The sequence below is a fragment of the Erpetoichthys calabaricus genome, chromosome 1 (genome assembly GCF_900747795.2).
Source record: "Erpetoichthys calabaricus chromosome 1, fErpCal1.3, whole genome shotgun sequence".
NCBI lineage: Eukaryota > Metazoa > Chordata > Cladistia > Polypteriformes > Polypteridae > Erpetoichthys > Erpetoichthys calabaricus.
The window spans coordinates 83,551,337-83,571,202 of NC_041394.2; the positions used below are offsets into that span (position 1 = coordinate 83,551,337).

The following is a 19,866-nucleotide window of genomic DNA, read 5'->3' on the forward strand; positions in this document are numbered from 1 at the left end:
ATGTTTAGTGATCCACAATGTGAGGGCTACATCTGAACTTTGCTTTGCTGTTCTAGTTTGCTTCTTGTTTGAAAGTTTATTTGTTATCTTTGTGGAATGACAAGCTGTTTTGCAACTGTTATATGCCATTATGAAAGCTGGGATCCACATCTTCTTTTTAGTGAAGTGGTTTCCCAGAGTAATCTGCTGTTCTGTTTTTTTTTTCCCCCAAGTGATTTTAGCCTGATTCTATATGAATTAATTTGTTTCTTTCTTGCTTGCTTTGTCCAATTCCTATTTATATGTGTCTTTAATGCTTAGTGTTCCATTCTTATACTTTCTGCTTTTTAGCTTCTCTTTTTGCAAACCACTCAAACCTTTGCTTATGCCACGTTTGGTCAAATTTCTGCTTGGCTTGGATGTGTACCTGGTAGTGTTGTGTATTGGCAAGAATCTTGTGATATGATAACGTATCATAATACAGGGTTTACAATTCAATTTATTGTGATATATTGTGATACTGTAAGCAAGGCGATAAACTGCAATTATTTAAAATCTAATTTTAGGAAAACTGCAATTGTATAAAGAACACACCATCCTATGCACAAAATCCGAGTAAAAAAGTTTACTTTTTTTATGCAATCAGAATAGTAGGATCTGCAACTGCAAATATTACAGTCCATGTAACTACTTTTTGCGCAATCTAAGGGAATTGACATTGGCCTGTAATTAATTTAAAAATAATAATAAAAGTGATTGTACTTTTAGATCCTGCATTAAAGGTTCACAGTATGGCACAGAATTTCTCAAGTAGTTAATAAAAGAAAATGCATAGTCCCTATAACATCCAACATCTTAGCACTGCAGTCTGAACATTCGTCAATATCAGTAAAAATAAATAAAAGTGCTTGCAGGAGTCTTTTGGTAAGCAAATTAAGAAAATAAAAACATAAACAGAGATAGAGAGATTGTGTGTGTGTTTATTAAATTCTGCTGTAAAGATTCACATTCTGTTGCAGTATGTATGCCACTTTTTAATATCTCAATCTTGAGTAGTTAGTAAAAGAAACTGCATAGTCCCTGTAATATCCAACATCATAATACTATTTTTTTCTGCAGTTTACATCTGACTGTATCAATGAAAGTTAAGTGTTTGCAGGATTCCTAAACAAAATATTAAACAAATGTAAACAAAAAATATATTTACAGATGTTGAACATTCCCTGATCCTATACTTGAATTGCACATGTTATTAATGTTTGTGTGTATGTCAGTGCTTAGTTTTTAATGTCATGGGTTTTGTGGAGGAATATGAGCTGGTCAACATGACCAACAGTTTTCAGGACACTTCTCTGTGCAGTAACAACGTCTCCTGTGATGGAGAAAACTCTCTCCGAAGAGACACTTGTACCAAGAATGTACAGGAAACGCTGTGCTATTCTGGATAACTGAGGGTACTCATGTTCGTGTTCCTTCCACCAACTGAGACGATTTTATGGGAGCGGCAAAGGGGTTTCTTCTCTAAACCTCTTAATTTCTGCTGCAGCGGCATCATGTGCAGATTTTGGTGCAGCATTATCTTTGGCAGGGGAAAACATAGCTCTTAGCAAGTCAGCCAGGGCACACGAGCTCCTTGCTTTCTTCATGGATGCCTGTGGGGGTGAGGGCAGAGCCATCATTGTAGATAGGCGGATGATAAACCTCCTCTGATTGGTGATTCTCCTCCACCAGACGGTCTATCTCCACTTGCTGCTAAAAACATCAAAGTATCAAATTAGTACTGGGTAGAGTGGTGGCTTTGTGGCTAAGGAACTGCACTGGTATTGACAATGTTACTGGTTTAAGTCCTGTTACTACCAGAAGGGATCCTACTCTTTTGGGCCCTTGAGCAAGGCACTTAACCTGAAAAATGACATTACCAAGGTGGCATCCATCATTGGCTTGAGTGCCTTGAACACTTCCTCAACACATGCGATGTCAGCCTCTCTCATTGCGAAGATCTCCTTTTTACTTTTTCTGCCCTCTATTGAAAGGAGTGCTGCAAAGATGGCTGGTTATTGTTCTAAAAATCTTTCTGTCGTGTCATAATTGTATTGTTACCTTGTGACAATGTCTGTGATTAACCTGCGTTTTGGTAGTTGGAGTAGGTCTTGTTTGTGTATTTGCTGGTAGCTTGCTATGGTGCTGCATCTGAAAAAAGGTGTAACACGTCTGAACCCGCTGAGTGGTCTCTCTACCGTTGCAATTTCAGTGCATTCTTCGAGGCAAGATTCAGGAGGAGGAGAGGAGAGGTTACGAGCATTCAGGCTGTACGCAAAACATTGTACATGTGTCATGTCTACAAGTCCAGCTGCAATCTTCATATTGGATGCATTGTCTATTACAGTGTTTATCTCTTTCAATTCCAATTGCCATTTATTAATGGCCTCCTTTAATAACGCTGCGATGTTCCTGGGTGGCTGTCATGCATCTCTTTTATTTGTAGCATTTATGAGTGTACCTTCCACTCATCCCATTATGATTTGCTGTTATCATTATGTATGATTCAGTGGCCCTTGATGTCTAAGCTTTGCATGTCAAAGCCACTCTCTAAGCTGAGCTGAGGGGTTCCAGTACCCTCGTTTTTACCTCCTCATACAACTTAAGCACAGTGATGTATTGTTGGGTGGGTATGGTGCCCTGAGGCTCCATTGTATTCATTATATTTCGGAAGCCTTCATTCTGTACAACACTGAGAGGGTGCAAATCTTTGCAGATGAAATAGATTATTGACAAAGTTATTTTGTCATGACACATTTGGTAGACAGCAAGGTTCTTATCGATCACCTTAGTGCTTTCTTCATTGTGGAAGCCAAAAGGACCCCACACTTCAACTCTGTATGCCGCAGGAGCTGGTCTGACTCTTCTGGTTTCAGCCATCGATGGTAACATTACTACTCAGCTAGCTTTGCTAAAGCTAACGTTAGCAGTGTTTCCTTCCACTACTTTGTGTCTTAGTTTACATTGCTACGTTAGCTGAAGATTGATTATAACACTGCTATCTAGCATTCAAGGGTTTAAACACAGCACAACTTTGTAGGTGCACTGGTAATCTAAAATCGATAATGTTTTTGAGAATCGATACAGTATCACAAGACATATTACAATACTCAAGTGTATTGTTATTTTTTTTACACCCCTAGGTCCTGGACTTGAAATTTGCAAAATTCACTTGCTCTACTGTCTCCAAGCTGAAGTTAATAACAGGCTTCTGGGTCGTCAGCATCTATCGGTAGTAGGACTAATATAGACTCCTAGATTGTGAAGTTCAAGCCGGACTTGATATACCTTTCTATCATTGTATCAGTTTGTGTCATTTAGGAAGAGTGTTTTTCTAGTTGATGTAGTACTGTGGTTGCAGGTTTTTATTTCACAAATACATTAATCAATATAGTTTTTAATTTTCTGGCCTTTTTTGTCATTCAGAAAAGTACTCTGGTATGTTATTTACATCCATCCATCCATCCATTGTCCAACCCGCTGAATCCGAACACAGGGTCACGGGGGTCTGCTGGAGCCAATCCCAGCCAACACAGGGCACAAGGCAGGGAACCAATCCTGGGCAGGGTGCCAACCCACCGCAGGACACACACAAACTCACCCACACACCAAGCACACACTAGGGCCAATTTAGAATCGCCAGTCCACCTATTTATACAAAATTAAGAAATTTGCATTTTTGGCTATTGTTTTAAACAATTAAGTTTGCTCTAACTTTTTCTATATAATTTGCCATTCTCTGTGAAGTTTGCACTCTTGATTGTATTCAAATACTGATAATTAGTACAGGCACAGGTATAAGTGACACTGGATGCTAAAGGAAGCAGCTATTATACAGTTACATTCAATTGAAAGGGCTTAAATAAGCAGAACACCAAAAGAGCAAAATCTTAAAAAGTAAGAATAAAATTTACAGTGAAAACCTGCAGCCATAGTGGTTGCCGGGGAATGAACTTGAGAACTTCTGCTCTGTACCTGCCAAAGTCACTAATCTTGTAAATACTTTGGTTTTTTTACTACTAAAATATTTTTAAAATATAAATGAGAACACAGCTTCATGACTCTTTATTCTCTCCTAAACATGGCACAATTGCATAATTATTTTCCCAGGCCCAGTTGTCTGTGCAGAGTGTGCATGTTCTCCCCAAGTATTTGTGGTTTTTTAGCATTCATATCCCCAAATCTGTGCATGTTGGGTTAATTGGTGATTAGCCCTCAGCCCTAAGCAGGTAGTGTATGAGTATGTTATGTTATGTTATGTTGCTGTACAAATAATGGTTTAGTTAAGTGGTTTGTTGGAAAGGGTGTACTTTCATATCCATTCATAGTCATCTCTCCATTTTCTAACTTGTCTATCCACTCCTGAATCCCAGGTAAATGTTAAAATGTTATGCACATTGTCTTGTTAATTATTAAATAAGCATGTTTGTGAGAGAACGTCCGGCATAACTTAGGCAACATTCATAAACCGTATTAGGCATAAATTTGCTATTGCAGGCATAGGCAATGTTGGTTCCTACAGGGCCACAGTGGCTGCAGGTATTTGTTCCAACCCTGTTTCTTAATGAGAAGTTAATTATTGCTTATGAAGCAGTTATTACTCAAGTGAAGTTTTTCTGCTTCATTTTAGTGGACTTGCTTGTTAATGTTTCCCACCCTTAATTGCTTATTTCAGTCTTAAACAGCAGAATTCAGTGTTTTTAAGGCACCCTATTAGCAATAAGATGCAAACGACAAAAAAGCCTGCAATTCTTGTTTCCAATTAAACTTGTGTAGACTCATGCACTATTTGGTTTAATAAAACACTTAAGAGTAAAATGTGACAGAATGAAAATTATATATTTTAGGCTTCAAGTCATTTGGATGATATCCTTGGAAAGGAAAAAAAATCTACGATATAAGAACCTAACATTGCAGACTAACAAGCCATAAAATTAAATAAAGTCTGAGATTGGTAATCATTGGTTACTAATTAAGCAATTGGGTTGGAAAGAAATCCAGCAGCCACTGAGGCCCTCCACGACCAACATTGCCTACCCCTGTGCTATTGGTTTTTGGTAATGATAAATAATAATAATAATAACATTTATATAGCACATTTCTCACTAGTCAAAATGCTTTGCATAGTCAGAGGACAACCACTTCATCCACCATCAATGTATTGCATTTATCTGGATACTGTGACGGCTGCCATTTTGCACCCTTGTTCTCACCACACATTTATTATTCGGTGGTGAAAAGGTGGTAGAAATAGCCAGTCAGAGTCACAGGATGATCAGGGGCCAGAATGGATGAGGCCAGGATGGGAAGTTTAGCTAGGACATCAGGATAAACCCTTTTTCTTTTTGACAGATGCCCAAAGATCTTTTTTGACCACAGAAAGTCAGGACATTGGTTTTATGTCTCATTCGAAGGACAGCAACACTTCTTGCAGCATAGTGTCCATGTCACTGCATTGGGGCATTGGGATCCACACACATATCACAGGGTAATCGTCCACTGCTGGCCTCCCCAACACTTCTGCCAGCAGCAACCCAAACTTTTTCCTAGATCAATGGTACTTAATTATGGGCCTGAAAGTCAGTAGTATCTGCAGGTTTTTGTTCCTTCCAGATTTGTAATTAGAAGCCAGGCCAAAAAGATAATGAAACTTAGTATATAATAACATAGCTTGATAGTGCTTTCATTCTTTCAAGACAAAATTGTATATTTTTTGTTTTCTGAGAACTTTGCTCATATGTTTTGTGGTCCATCCCTTCTCTCTCATTTATTTCAGAACATTTTATTAACACAGATATGTCATGATGCATGGCCAATGGTTTAAATGGAAGCACATTAGCTGGAGGGCTGGTGGTTCCTTTGTCATTTGCACCTCATTATTAACCGATGGCTGGTTAGGAAAACGGGCAATAATTAAAACCTGAATGCAGCAGTTTAAAAGTAAAATAGGCAATTATTGGTTTAGAATTCCAACAAGCAAGTTAACTAAAACTAAGCCCAAAAACTAACTGGTTAAAGTGAAAACCTGCAGCTACTGTGGACCTCCAGGTCCATAATTGAGTATCACTGTCCTAGATGATCTCCCATCCAAGTACTGGAAGGATATAGCTGTATTACCTTATCTGATGAGCTTGTGGTGTGGTTACTGGTAGTTATCATTATGAATGATTAAACGCAACAGTCAAATGCCACATTAAGTTCCTGGGTTTGCTTAAACCAACACATCTTTGAGCTTTTGGGAAACTGGTATTAATTGAAATTCTGGTCTTTTTGCTCTACTGGAACTAAATGCATCACTGCAGATGGCAGCAGAACCAGCCAACAAGAAATAATTGTGTTCCAAAAAGCGAATACGATTTTCTTATATCAGCCCCAAATCAGATGTGCAGAGGGCAGAAAAGTGAAAGTAAAAACTAAATAAATAAAATGAATATACAGTGGTGTGAAAAACTATTTGCCCCCTTCCTGATTTCTTATTCTTTTGCATGTTTGTCACACAAAATGTTTCTGATCATCAAATACATTTAACCATTAGTCAAATATAACACAAGTAAACACAAAATGCAGTTTGTAAATGGTGGTTTTTATTATTTAGGGAGAAAAAAAAATCCAAACCTACATGGCCCTGTGTGAAAAAGTAATTGCCCCCTGAACCTAATAACTGGTTGGGCCACCCTTAGCAGCAATAACTGCAATCAAGCGTTTGCGATAACTTGCAATGAGTCTTTTACAGCGCTCTGGAGGAATTTTGGCCCACTCATCTTTGCAAAATTGTTGTAATTCAGCTTTATTTGAGGGTTTTCTAGCATGAACCGCCTTTTTAAGGTCATGCCATAGCATCTCAATTGGATTCAGGTCAGGACTTTGACTAGGCCACTCCAAAGTCTTCATTTTGTTTTTCTTCAGCCATTCAGAGGTGGATTTGCTGGTGTGTTTTGGGTCATTGTCCTGTTGCAGCACCCGAGATCGCTTCAGCTTGAGTTGACGAACAGATGGCCGGACATTCTCCTTCAGGATTTTTTGGTAGACAGTAGAATTCATGGTTCCATCTATCACAGCAAGCCTTCCAGGTCCTGAAGCAGCAAAACAACCCCAGACCATCACACTACCACCACCATATTTTACTGTTGGTATGATGTTCTTTTTCTGAAATGCTGTGTTCCTTTTACGCCAGATGTAACGGGACATTTGCCTTCCAAAAAGTTCAACTTTTGTCTCATCAGTCCACAAGGTATTTTCCCAAAAGTCTTGGCAATCATTGAGATGTTTCTTAGCAAAATTGAGATGAGCCCTAATGTTCTTTTTGCTTAACAGTGGTTTGCATCTTGGAAATCTGCCATGCAGGCCATTTTTGCCCAGTCTCTTTCTTATGGTAGAGTTGTGAACACTGACCTTAATTGAGGCAAGTGAGGCCTGCAGTTCTTTAGACGTTGTCCTGGGGTCTTTTGTGACCTCTCGGATGAGTCGTCTCTGCGCTCTTGGGGTAATTTTGGTCGGCTGGCCACTCCTGGGAAGGTTCACCACTGTTCCATGTTTTTGCCATTTGTGGATAATGGCTCTCACTGTGGTTTGCTGGAGTCCCAAAGCTTTAGAAATGGCTTTATAACCTTTACCAGACTGATAGATCTCAATTACTTCTGTTCTCATTTGTTCCTGAATTTCTTTGGATCTTGGCATGATGTCTAGCTTTTGAGGTGCTTTTGGTCTACTTCTCTGTGTCAGGCAGCTCCTATTTAAGTGATTTCTTGATTGAAACAGGTGTGGCAGTAATCAGGCCTGGGGGTGGCTACGGAAATTGAACTCAGGTGTGATACACCACAGTTAGGTTATTTTTTAACAAGGGGGCAATTACTTTTTCACACAGGGCCATGTAGGTTTGGATTTTTTTTCTCCCTAAATAATAAACACCATCATTTAAAAACTGCATTTTGTGTTTACTTGTGTTATATTTGACTAATGGTTAAATGTGTTTGATGATCAGAAACATTTTGTGTGACAAACATGCAAAAGAATAAGAAATCAGGAAGGGGGCAAATAGTTTTTCACACCACTGTAGTGGTCTTTAGTTTTTGATATTTTTTGTGTAACCAGTGTCCTGTGGGCTCTCATCTTGCTACTATGGAGGCACATGCAGTAACATTACATTTAAACATATGTTGTATACCGTACATATCATTTACATCAAGCTCAGCAGCAACCCCGTCAGTTCCTGGGAGAAACAGGAAAGCATAGGGTTGGCAATCAGAAAATGACTTTGTTTCTTCCTGCTATTGTTTTGTATCTCACTTTAAATATGCTAGGCTGCTGAAACTGAATTCCTGCTCTAAAATGTCTTAATGCACATTGGTCTTAGACTGAATGGCTCCTTTTTAATCTCTAAAGACTTTTGTGTTTTCTTTATTTAAAAATAAAGTTAGAGTATTTCCACTTAAAACTGGTTTCATCCATGCTGACAAAGTCATTATGTTTATGTAAGATGGCTTTGGACTTGAATACAAAGTGCATTAAAATTTATTAAATTGGTGCACGATAAAAATAGAATCTATATTTCATTACTCTGCATGCTACAAGTACAGCATTAAGCAAGTACTGCATTAACATCATCTGCATGCTTATCTTGATGAAGAAAACTCTACAACAGCCATCTATATGCATGCTGTGAAAGAATGTGTAATAAATACTTCAATTTTTACTTTATTTCCTCACTATGAAAATCCATAAAATCAAATGCAGACACTCTGTAGTTTACAAACTAATGGTTTTGTTTAATGTACCTGGTTAGAACTTGATGAAATAAAAATTCAAGAAACATTTTAAAAGCAGTAATATCTTACTGTAATTCAGTGGTGTTAATTTTACCTTACACTGCACAGCTAATGCTGCTGAATAAAATGTACTTTGTACCCTTCACCTAATGATGAGGATATCATGGATTGATTGCGTTATAAGGATGTATTTATTTTTATTTTTATATGCCCTCTGCGGTATTTTTTTTTAAAATATTAAGCTTATAAACATAGTTTTGAATATACCCAGCCTAAGCATTGATAGTATGCCTTTGAAATAGCAAAGAATGGTTAAGGGTGTTTTTTTTTTTTTTTTTTTTTTTTTTTGGCATGGTGTTTTTTTTTAATGGATCTATTGCTCACACGTCCCTAGATGTATATAGTATACGTGTGGCCCTGCAAGGCTACCTAATTCATGACATTTTCTGTTAAAAAAGTATAATGTGTAAGATGCCGATTCCCTGTATTAGTTATTCATTTTTTTTAATGTAAATGAGATCATTTAAAAAAGAAAAGAAAGTAGTTTTTAGTTTGTTCAGACTGATGTTAGAAATTCATATCCAGGTATGTTTTAACTTACTAAGACATTTACATTAGTCTGTTTTCTGTGCTGTTAATCTTCTGTAAAAATCAATCTTCTATATTTTTGTGTCTTTCACTTGCAGTCCTCCTGGCACAACCAATTGAGAATGAGGATATGGAGGGAAAAACACTGAAGATCACTGATTTTGGCCTTGCACGAGAGTGGCACAAGACAACTAAAATGAGTACAGCAGGAACCTATGCCTGGATGGCACCAGAAGTCATTAAGTCATCTATGTTCTCCAAAGGCAGTGATGTCTGGGGGTGAGGGGCTTGGTTTAGTGTAGCACTTGAAAATCCCATTCAGAGAAACTCTCATTCTTAAGAACTCCTTTCTTTTTTATCTTCTGCCTTTATTGGTATTCTGATTATTGTTTTTTCACCACTTTTAATTCAGTCCCTGCACTAACACTAGGTAAGCAGTTCCCTAGGAGTCTAATGGGTCATTATTCTACATCTTTTGTTTCAAATAAGTCTCTAGGGATTGGTGCTTGGCATACTGCTTATGTGCAATCTGTGGGAAGATTTTCCTTATTATTATTTCAGCTTAAAACTGGATATTATATTTATTTCACTTTCCTACTAGTTTGACTTTTTGTAACATTCTCATTGCATGTTTGGCAATGAATCAAGCAACAATGTGTTTGCACCGCACAGAATGGAAGAACTGCTGCAAAAGTTTTTTTTTATTTAATAATGGTTGTCTGTTCATTTATGGTGACCATTGTAAATATAGTCTGCTGACCCTCTGCCATTTAGAGGTTGTAAATTTGTACTCCTAGCATAATCAAGCTGAGAGACAGCATCTTATTGAATCACACACTAAGCCCTACATTGTGTGCCCAAAGCTTGTAACCAGTTGTTCTAAATTGTATGTTTTCAAGTAGGTAAATGTAACATAGCATTAATTTAGAGCTGTATATAATTAGTATGGGTTACAAAGCAAAACAGTTGAACTATTTTTTATTTTTTATCTAATGAGATTCTAATATGCAGGTACCAAAAAATGAATACTCTCCTCTCCTTGCTTCTTCACATAAAACAATTCTGCCTCATTAATTGTTTTACCTTTAGTATTCTAGCTGTTCTTCTAATGAAAAATATTCAACCTTTTGCTCTAATGCAGTCTGCTCATGCTTGTACCACCGATTAACACAACTTGTGAATCACTATGCTATATACCACCTTTCACAACAACTTTCACAGTTTTATACAGTAATATCAAAAAGGAAGTTGCACAGGTAAGGCAATAAGTTACTGCACCTTCAATCTGTAGATATAAGGCAAGAAACATAGATTTAGCTTTCTCTGAGCCTTAGATTTGATAGCTGTAAAGAAAAAAATGTTTAGACTCAAGTGTTTTCTAAATTGTGTTGTCCATTTTGTGCTAAAAGTATATTGCCATCTTTTTGGGGTCTCTTCTGGAGCTGCATACCAGGGTGAATAAGAAATAAACAAATACAGGCTTCCCATTTGATAGCATATTGGAAAGGTTACAATTCTGACAGGTTCAAGAGACTATCTCAGCTCTAACTTACTCGCTGATTGTCCCAGATACCCACACAAGTTGAGTTATAGCTAAACCAATTAACTCAAACTCATGAGTTTGACAAAGTGTGAAGATGCCCATGCTATGTCTCCTGGTTTATCTTTGTTTAAATACCTAGCTCTTCTTCCAGTCATGGAGAGTAAACCCAGAAACCCTCATGGAGAAATTAATGCATCTGTTTAAATTACTTGAAATGAACAGAGTTTCAAAATTAAAAACACAACTGACTGATTAGTTCAATAAAATATTACCATGTAAATAACTTGTGTTATCCTGAATTTCTTACTTGGTTTAAGGTCGGATGGCAGCACCACTGTGAATAAGTGAGTGAAACCTTCTATTGGTGTGATTAATAGCAATAATTGCAAAAGCTTTTATCCTATTAAAATAATTTATCCTGTAAAAAAAAAAAATAGATGAACATATTTGAGTAAAACAGGAGACTTTATTAATGAAGACAATTAATCAATGAAAAAAAGAACTTCCCCTAATAATAATTTTTCAAAACCAATAGTAGGGTGGAATGGCAGAAGAAGAGGAGGATATGTGGTAATGTCAGGCAGCTGTATCTTTTATACAAGATATTAACATCTAATTGATCAGTACTTAACGTTATCTCTTGAGTGCCTATTGTTATAGTTGTTTCTTTTTTTTATTTCAAGTTTCAATTTAATTTGCAGATACATTGTTGACTTTATTTGTTTTTACTTAATTTCAATCTTATTTTCATTATTTTAGCACACACAGTATAAATTAAGGATGCAAAAATATATCAATAACAGGAATGCAGTGTTTTTTCTGCCTTTCTCACTCCAAACCTCATTTGTTCCATAGGCTGAATGCAAAGTAGGAAAGTTTGTGCAAGCTAAGAGACGTAGCATTCCGTTATTTAGGAGATTGGCTACAACTAAAACTTTAATCCTCTATACATTTTTAATTCTTCATTTACCTTCTATAAATAAAATCATTCAGTGAGTGTTAGTGAATCATATTTCTGTCCCCAAAGTTAGATCACAGCATACACTTATGGGAGCTGAACCCAATCCTGGCATGCATAAACACAAAAAAAGACAAGGAATGAATCATATAAAATAATATGCCTTTCTTTCACTGATTCATGCTAACTTCTACCTGGCAGGTCAGTCTCCAGTCACCGGAAGCGCAAAGAAGAACAATTTTTCATTTATATGTATATACCTTGTATGTTTCTATTGAATAAAGAAAATAAAGTAGCAACTAGGAAAATTGAATATGAACAATAAAAACTGTGATCCACTGAATGAACTTTAGTGGTCTGTGCTAGAAGTAAATAAATCTAACAGATTTATTAAACCATAATCTAATCTAGCCTATTAGTTTGGGCTAAGTAGTGTTCCATGTTGTGTATTTTGTCACAAGTAATCAGATGTTTGCTGATGGCTTGTGAAGTTTGCCTTAAAACACAATATTTATGTTCTAAAGTGCCAGAATTTTTAACTGTCTTTTTTGGTCATCTTTCAGTTATGGAGTGCTGCTGTGGGAGCTGCTCACTGGAGAAGTGCCCTATCGTGGAATTGATGGTCTGGCTGTTGCTTATGGGGTGGCTGTCAACAAGCTGACCCTTCCTATCCCGTCCACATGTCCAGAGCCATTTGCCCAGCTAATGGCAGGTGAGATTAATCGACTTATTTACAAAAAAGCTTTCTTAAGTCTTTTTTTTATCTACTCCTTAAAGAACTTGAAATTAGAGGTCCTAAAAAAAGACCCCTTTTACTGGATAATGATAAAGATGCCCAGGCCGTAACTGGTTGTAATTAACTACTGTTTATGTGTTTTCCTAATTGTCTAAAATCACCATAAACAAATAATTTTCAGTATTTTTGTACTCAGTCCTCCTGGCTGGCAATTCTTCTCTTGCTGTAATTTTTCTGTTATTATTACATTCTCTGGGATATGGCCGGCCATTCATCCCGGCCAATACCCCCAGGCTGCTAGATGGAACCCTCCATGCAACGTGGAGATGCCCTGAATTCCAGCAGGGCATCATGGACTATGGAGTTTTAATACACAGCTGTGCTGGATAACTTCGGGGCCACCAGGGGACACTGCAGGGAGACATAGAGACGTTTATTTTCCATACAGCCCGGAAGTAAATCCCAGTCACATGATTGGAAGAAATAAAGTGCTTCCGGGCTGATGAAGAAAAGGAGTTTTCGTTTGACCCGGAAGTGCTGGGTAATCACATGGACTGAGGGCTTAGAAGCACTTCTGGGTCAAGGACTATAAAGGACTCTGGGAAATCCCAGACAAACAAGCTGAGCTGGGTGGAAGGGTGGCAACGTGTCTGGGAGTGGAGGATTATTGATTATTGTAGTGATTATTGTTTATTTATGAGTATTGTGGAGTGGAGGGTGCTTGGTGCACATTATTATTATAAAATGAAGTCATATTGGACTTTTATCTGGTGTCTGGTGTCTGGTCAGAGGATTCAAGGGAGCGAGAGCGCCCCAATCTGTCACAATTATTATATTATAAATATTAGTCCCGGGGTCACGTACGCACACACGTAAAATACATTCTCCATCCCATTTGTGTCTGAAGAATTTGCGGAAAGTACAAATATATTCTAGAGTCTTGGACAGAATTCAATCCATTGATTAATCAATGTTCAACTTTTTTTGATCTGTCAGCATTTTAGCTAGCCAGCATGGTAAAAGTCACACTGGTTGCTTGTGCCCGCTGACCTTGCTTGAAAACACTGCTTTTCAAAAATGTATTCCTTACATGTTTTGATTAGGTGTCATGAATCTACTGTCTAATATTCTAATACTATTAATGCTTCTCGGCTGAATGATATATCACTAAATGGTGACAAAAGAAGAATGAGAGGTTGTGTTGCCATACTTTTTACAGTTAGGCTTTTTTATCCAGAGCCAGTTAGCAGGTTTTATTTACTTTTTTTCCTGAAAGATTCCAACATAGGAACCAGAAGGTACATACAATATGTGAAACAAAAAGTGTGGTAAAAGTGGCTGGATGAATTGATGCATGTACCTGTGCACAAAAATGTTTCTGAACTTTTTGGAATTGCCTGGATTTCTGCATTAAGCAGAGCAGACATCATTAGTATACTTTAACTTTTTCTTGCAGCTGTACTGTACTAACACACATGTATAAAGTTATGTGCATTTTTGTGTAGCACACAACTCTTTAGTGCATGTGTATGCATATGTAGCCAATGTTGAACACATTTGTGTATTTTCTAAGCATGCCTTCAGCAGCACAAGGCAGTGAGGAGCTTGAGCTTATTTCTGGAGCATCAGGTACAAACCAAGAGTGATCTCTGAATGGAATGACAGGGTGCATGGATTCATACATCCCCATTTACTCACTCATGTTAACCTATTTTACATAACTTTGGGTTGTGAAAGAAAATTAGAGTACCTGCAGGGAACCCACTCAGCACAAGCTGAATAGGAAAGCTTCCCACACACAGTGTCTAAGCCGTATATCGGTGCAGACATATTTTGTCTGCAAATGCATGTCATTGATTCAGTTAGATCATTTCAAGTGGAATTTGTTCATACAAAGATCAGGTTCTTATTTTGTAGTATTAAGTTTTATTAGTGGCACTAAGGATTACAGTGCCTATTTATAACTCAAGTAACAAAATATTTTTCAAGTTTAAGCATCTTGTGTACTAGAAATGATAAATTTCTGTTAAGTGAAATCAGCTTTGCTCTTTAGTTTAGATTCACATATCTGTTAGAGTGATTTCCTTTTTTGGAGGAATAGATTTTTTAAAATTTCTACCACCTACTACAGAATGGAAACAGAGCTTTGATTTTATTTTTAACTTTCTGTTTTCAGTTGCTTCACTTTTACCAAGCCAACAGCTAAACTGTTTTCATAGGAACTACATAACTCATAGTTGAACTGCAACCCACAGTGCCTTACAGTTCCTCAGACAGCAGGTCATTTGCTGTGCGGCAACATGTCTCCATCCTTCTTTATCTGAGTCGATTTTAGCCTCCTGTGGTGGAAATGCACATTAAAATCGAGCTGTGCTTGATCTTAAGAATTTAAGCTCTATACTAGAAAACCTTATTAATAAAATGTTATTATTTTACAGAGGAGCTGACATTATTCTGAATAATAACTTTAATGTCTAGGTCCTAAACACATTACTGATGTTGTGTGCAAGGAGTTTTTGCTAAACCTCATGGCCTGGTCTTCACTGTAAAGATGGAATTTAGTGCTCTTTTCTTTTGACTGTTATTTTAAACCGGCTTATTATGTGCAAACCTGACTGGAACAATTAATTCATTTAACACTCAACATTTTGCAATACATAGTAATCTGTGTGAAACCAGCTAAATTTTCCAATATAGGCCTATGTTGCTACTATATACTACTATGGTTACTATAAACTAAGTCATGTTACACTTATGTAAAATTGAATATTAATCTATTTTATAATAATATTCATTTCTTCACTTAAATTTGAAAGTGAATTAAATTTTTCAAAGCTACAGTGACCAGTTGTTATAATCTGGCAATGGTTACTAATAATTTGATCACTTAACAGAGCATGTTTAGCCATTGCTAAGTCTTTGGTTATTTCAGTACTTTTTTTTCTCTTCTGTATATGGGCATCTTCTTTATGTTTTACAGATTTGTAATATACTCATAGAATAATATAATTATGAGGTGATGAATATAGGTTTATTTTATCATTTAATGCTAATATGGAAACAAAGGATTTCTTATTTGTTTCCACTATTTTTAATTAGAAATTTGGTCTTAATTGTAAGATAGCCTGTAGGCCATTGTTTCAACTTTGCTTGCTTGCCTTATAACCCATTCTTCTTTATGGTTTTCTTTTAAATTAAAAAATATTACCTCTCCCTTGTACCTTTCCCTCTATGACTATTGACAGAATGCTGGGACCAAGATCCCCATCGTCGGCCCAGCTTTGCCTCTATCTTGGAGCAGCTCATGGCCTTGGAGGAGCAGGTGCTGGAGGAAATGCCTCAAGACTCCTTCCACTCACTTCAAGATGATTGGAAGCTAGAGATCCAGAGCATGTTTGATGAGCTTCGGGCCAAGGAAAAGGTGAGTTTGTTAACCAAATATTTTTTTTTAATGAGACAATGATAAATGGCATAGTTGAGTTGCTACAGATCTACAGATCTTTTCTGGGCTTGGTGTCAGATCAGTTGGTGGTGCAGTACAAGCACTATCATTCTGCTTATCAGGGTTATGTTTGAGGATGGCTAGATTGCAAGTAGAAAAGTGCTAATATAAAATTCAATTTATCCTAAACCCACCATGAAAAAGGATACCCAAGCATGCTCTTTCATGTTTGCTACTTCATGCCCCCCCATGCTGTAATAGAGATCTGCTGTGATTTCAAGTCCATTTGTCAGTTATGAGCTGTGTTGGCCTCTTCCCCACTCCGTACAAATCTATGTGCCTTTGGTGTACAATGTTGACGACCATTTTATACTTACTTAGGCAGTAGCAAGCTCAATAGCCATACCATGTGTCACTCCAGCCACATCCTATTAATAATGTTATTAGATTTTATGTAATTTACATATTAAACAACCTTTAATGAGAATTTTCTTTTGCTGAATTTCTTAGTGATTTTTTTGATTGTAATTTATGTGGACTTTATAGAATAGGATCTCCTTTGGTTCTGAGGAAGCCATTGTATGCTCAACCTTAGATTACTTTTTATGTACACAGCAACAAGCTAATTCCACCCTACATTGGGCATTCATGTTACATTCATGTTAAATAAACCATGAGGACTAATTCGATCAACCGCAGAATATAAAAAAAATACAAATATTTACATGATGCTCTTGTATTCTTATTTGGCGCTTTTAAATGTCTTTATTCTGTTATCTTGTTGTTAAAAGCTGAACACTACGGTTATTGATGTATACTGAATCAAACTATCACATTTTATTGCTTTTAGTTACTTTGTCATTCGTGGTTTACTGTGGACTGATATCTTACCATGTAGTTGTGTCCTGGTTTGTCATTTTGTATTCCTCCCTTGTTTGACAAGTATAATAAAATGATGGGTTATCCTTTGGATTTACAAATTGGAAAGTACATTGCCTTCCCATGAAAACAAGGTAGTAACTGTAAAAAAACAAAAAAAAGCTTGACGAGCTTTGCTTCATATTATTATTTTGCTTTTTTATTCAGAAGCAGAGCAAATGAAGCAAGAAGAAGTGGTGGGGAATTTGAACTTTTTATACAAGTGTTATTTCAGATGCTTAGAATTAAATCAAATGATAAGGTTTTATAGTCTAGTAACGAAAACAATTTGGCAGGCTCAATCCATTGTTAGAATATGGAAGTTAACAGACCCTGTTGTTTTGTCAGCAGTATGCAATAATGAGCTTACAGCAGCTCATGGAAGTCTTATTTTAATTTTTAATATTTTATTCTACCCTTTACATAAATATCAGCACCGGTTAAGATTAAAATATTCCTGATCAAACATATGTGGAAATACCATCTCTGTAAACCTTTGTTAAGTATTGACTCATCAGCAACCGGAAATAAAGTTGCAACCCAGAGATGCTAAGATAGTTAAAGTGGAATTACCAAGCTATGTTTTGAATAAGTCAGTATTAAATACCACAGAATACAAGGGTACCCTGTATTGTTTATTCAAATGCATGGTCTTTTGACTTTATTTAAAATTGAGACATCCCATTATGTGTAGACAAAATAGACACTCACCAATTAACTAACAACTTTGATCTTTGCTTGTTTAATCTCTATAAAAGATCACCAGTGCATCTTGTGTGTTAGACATTTAAGGTTACATGCACACATGGATCACATTACTAGAACCAGTGGTGATGTTATCAGCATTGCAGTTGAGCAGAAATTTAGGAAGAGGTGGAATACAACCTAAGTAACAGAAACATGTACATTCTCATACTTTCCCTAGCAGACTGTTTATGATGTGTCTTATTTTAGCCATTTTTGAGAGTGTTACTCATTCAGTAGTGCCATCACTTCGTATCCAAGGTGTTCCAATGTTCTGCAGTGAAGTGTGAGAGAAATGAAAACACGGGCCCATTGTATCCATTAGTCATGTGCTTAGAAACTATGTGTATATTTTATTATGCCTCAGCACCTGGTGATGTCTATGGATCGCAGACTTCAAACAGTCATCACATGCAATGGATAAGTACCAAAGTATTAAATATAACTGCTTTAATATACTGACCATTGCTATGTCCCAAACATTATGGTGCCCTAAAATGGGGGGAGGGGGTGATCATGCCTAAAAATTGTTGTCATCTCTACATGGTGTGGCTGTAATGTAAGCAAATACTCTTAAATGAAAGTCTGCAATGTGCACTTTAATAATGTATGAATTGTTTGATTTATAACTTTAAAATGAATAACTTTTAATGAAGAGTGTGCACCACACTTGATAGTTGTGGACATTGCCTGCTGGTATAAAACGCACTGCACTTTTAGCACCAGTCTTGCTTTTTTGAGTGTCCTCATTGCACTAGTCAATCTCAGTTTCAGGGCTATTGATGTCCTGGGAACAGGAAGATGCCAGGACATCACAGTTTATAGGGTCATTATTGTCATGTGTAAGTAGCTTAGAGAAATTCATAATTGCATATGTTCATCAACATGCAACAATATGAGATTATTACCATAAAGTAAAACAAACATGCTAATGATACAAATGAAGTCAATGTGTTCAAAAACAAAGATTCATAGCAAATAATGTTTCAGAATTTTCTTCCATACTTTCTGCCTCACCTTCATTGTTTTTAGTGCATGTGGTAGACACCTGTCTCTTGCTGAATTAATAGCAAAAATGCCTTTGTTTTATTTAATGTTGCAAACCTGGTAGACCTTCTGCAGTCGTCCAGTGATGCTGTGTACAGGGTGGAAGCTGACTGAAAGCTTAGCTAACCTCACTAGAAAGTGCTCTGCTTATAGCAACTTAGAGGCTGTTCTTGTGCGCAGTAGAAGGGAAGGTTCTCTCTTGGACAGAGCATTAAGAAGCCACTTCTGAGAAATTTCCATAGCATGGATGTCTGGTCTTGAACTGTTCACAATGAAACTACCATAAAGCAGAGAGTGACTTACTGCTATTCTCATCTTACTTAAACAGCTATTCATTATTCACTCTCCTAAGGGTAAAGCAGAGCCAAGGGAGAGCAAAAAGCTTATATCTTTAGGACTTTTCTTATACATAGGATTAAAAGTGTATCTTAGATTGAGATGTTTTTGACAATAATGCGTTAATGATGGTTGAAAATGAATTTATTTCTTCTTGCTGCTTTTTGTTGCATTAGTCTTTTCTCCATTTAAAGTAAAAAGCTACATTTCTGTAGCCGTCATATTATTTGTACTCCCCACCCAGCTTTAAAATTTAAAAAGATTTAAAGTTTGCTTTAGGAACCTCGGTTTATAAATATGCTACTGAACCAGATCTGAAATTTGTGTTCCACTGCCCCCCTAGTGAAGGGTTAGTTGGTTATTTCTTACTATAAATTCTTGAAACCATGTCATACGGTCACAGACGTAAATGTTCTGACATGTTGTTTTTGTGGGATTGTGTTAACTTTCTGTTTGGTAACTGTAACTACAGGAACTACTATGCCGTGAGGAGGAGCTGAAGCGAGCTGCTCTGGAGCAGAAGTCCCACGAAGAATTCCTCCGCCAACGTGAACATGAGTTGGCACAGTGGGAGCTAGATGTCTTTGAACGTGAGCTCAGCCTTCTCATCCTTCAGATGAACCAGGAGAAGCCCAACGTGAAAAAACGAAAGGGTACTTTCAAAAAGCACAAGCTGAAAGTTAAAAATGGCGAGAAGATCAGTATGCCACTTGGTACGTCTCTTGTTATAAGCATGGGATTTGGTACTGAGAATTAGATGCTGCTGCACAC

The 19,866-nt window shown here is 36.9% G+C and overlaps 1 protein-coding gene across 1 annotated transcript in view; it reads left to right on the forward strand.

Annotated features, from left to right (window-relative positions):
- The window catches only part of LOC114652784 (mitogen-activated protein kinase kinase kinase 11), a 150,349-nt gene that overhangs the window by 86,656 nt on the left and 43,827 nt on the right, over positions 1-19,866 (forward strand). Inside the window, exons 2-5 of the mRNA XM_028803103.2 lie at positions 9,470-9,650; positions 12,436-12,584; positions 15,854-16,029; positions 19,568-19,808. Coding sequence (XP_028658936.2) covers positions 9,470-9,650; positions 12,436-12,584; positions 15,854-16,029; positions 19,568-19,808 — 747 coding nt within the window. The remainder of the gene's footprint in view (positions 1-9,469; positions 9,651-12,435; positions 12,585-15,853; positions 16,030-19,567; positions 19,809-19,866) is intronic.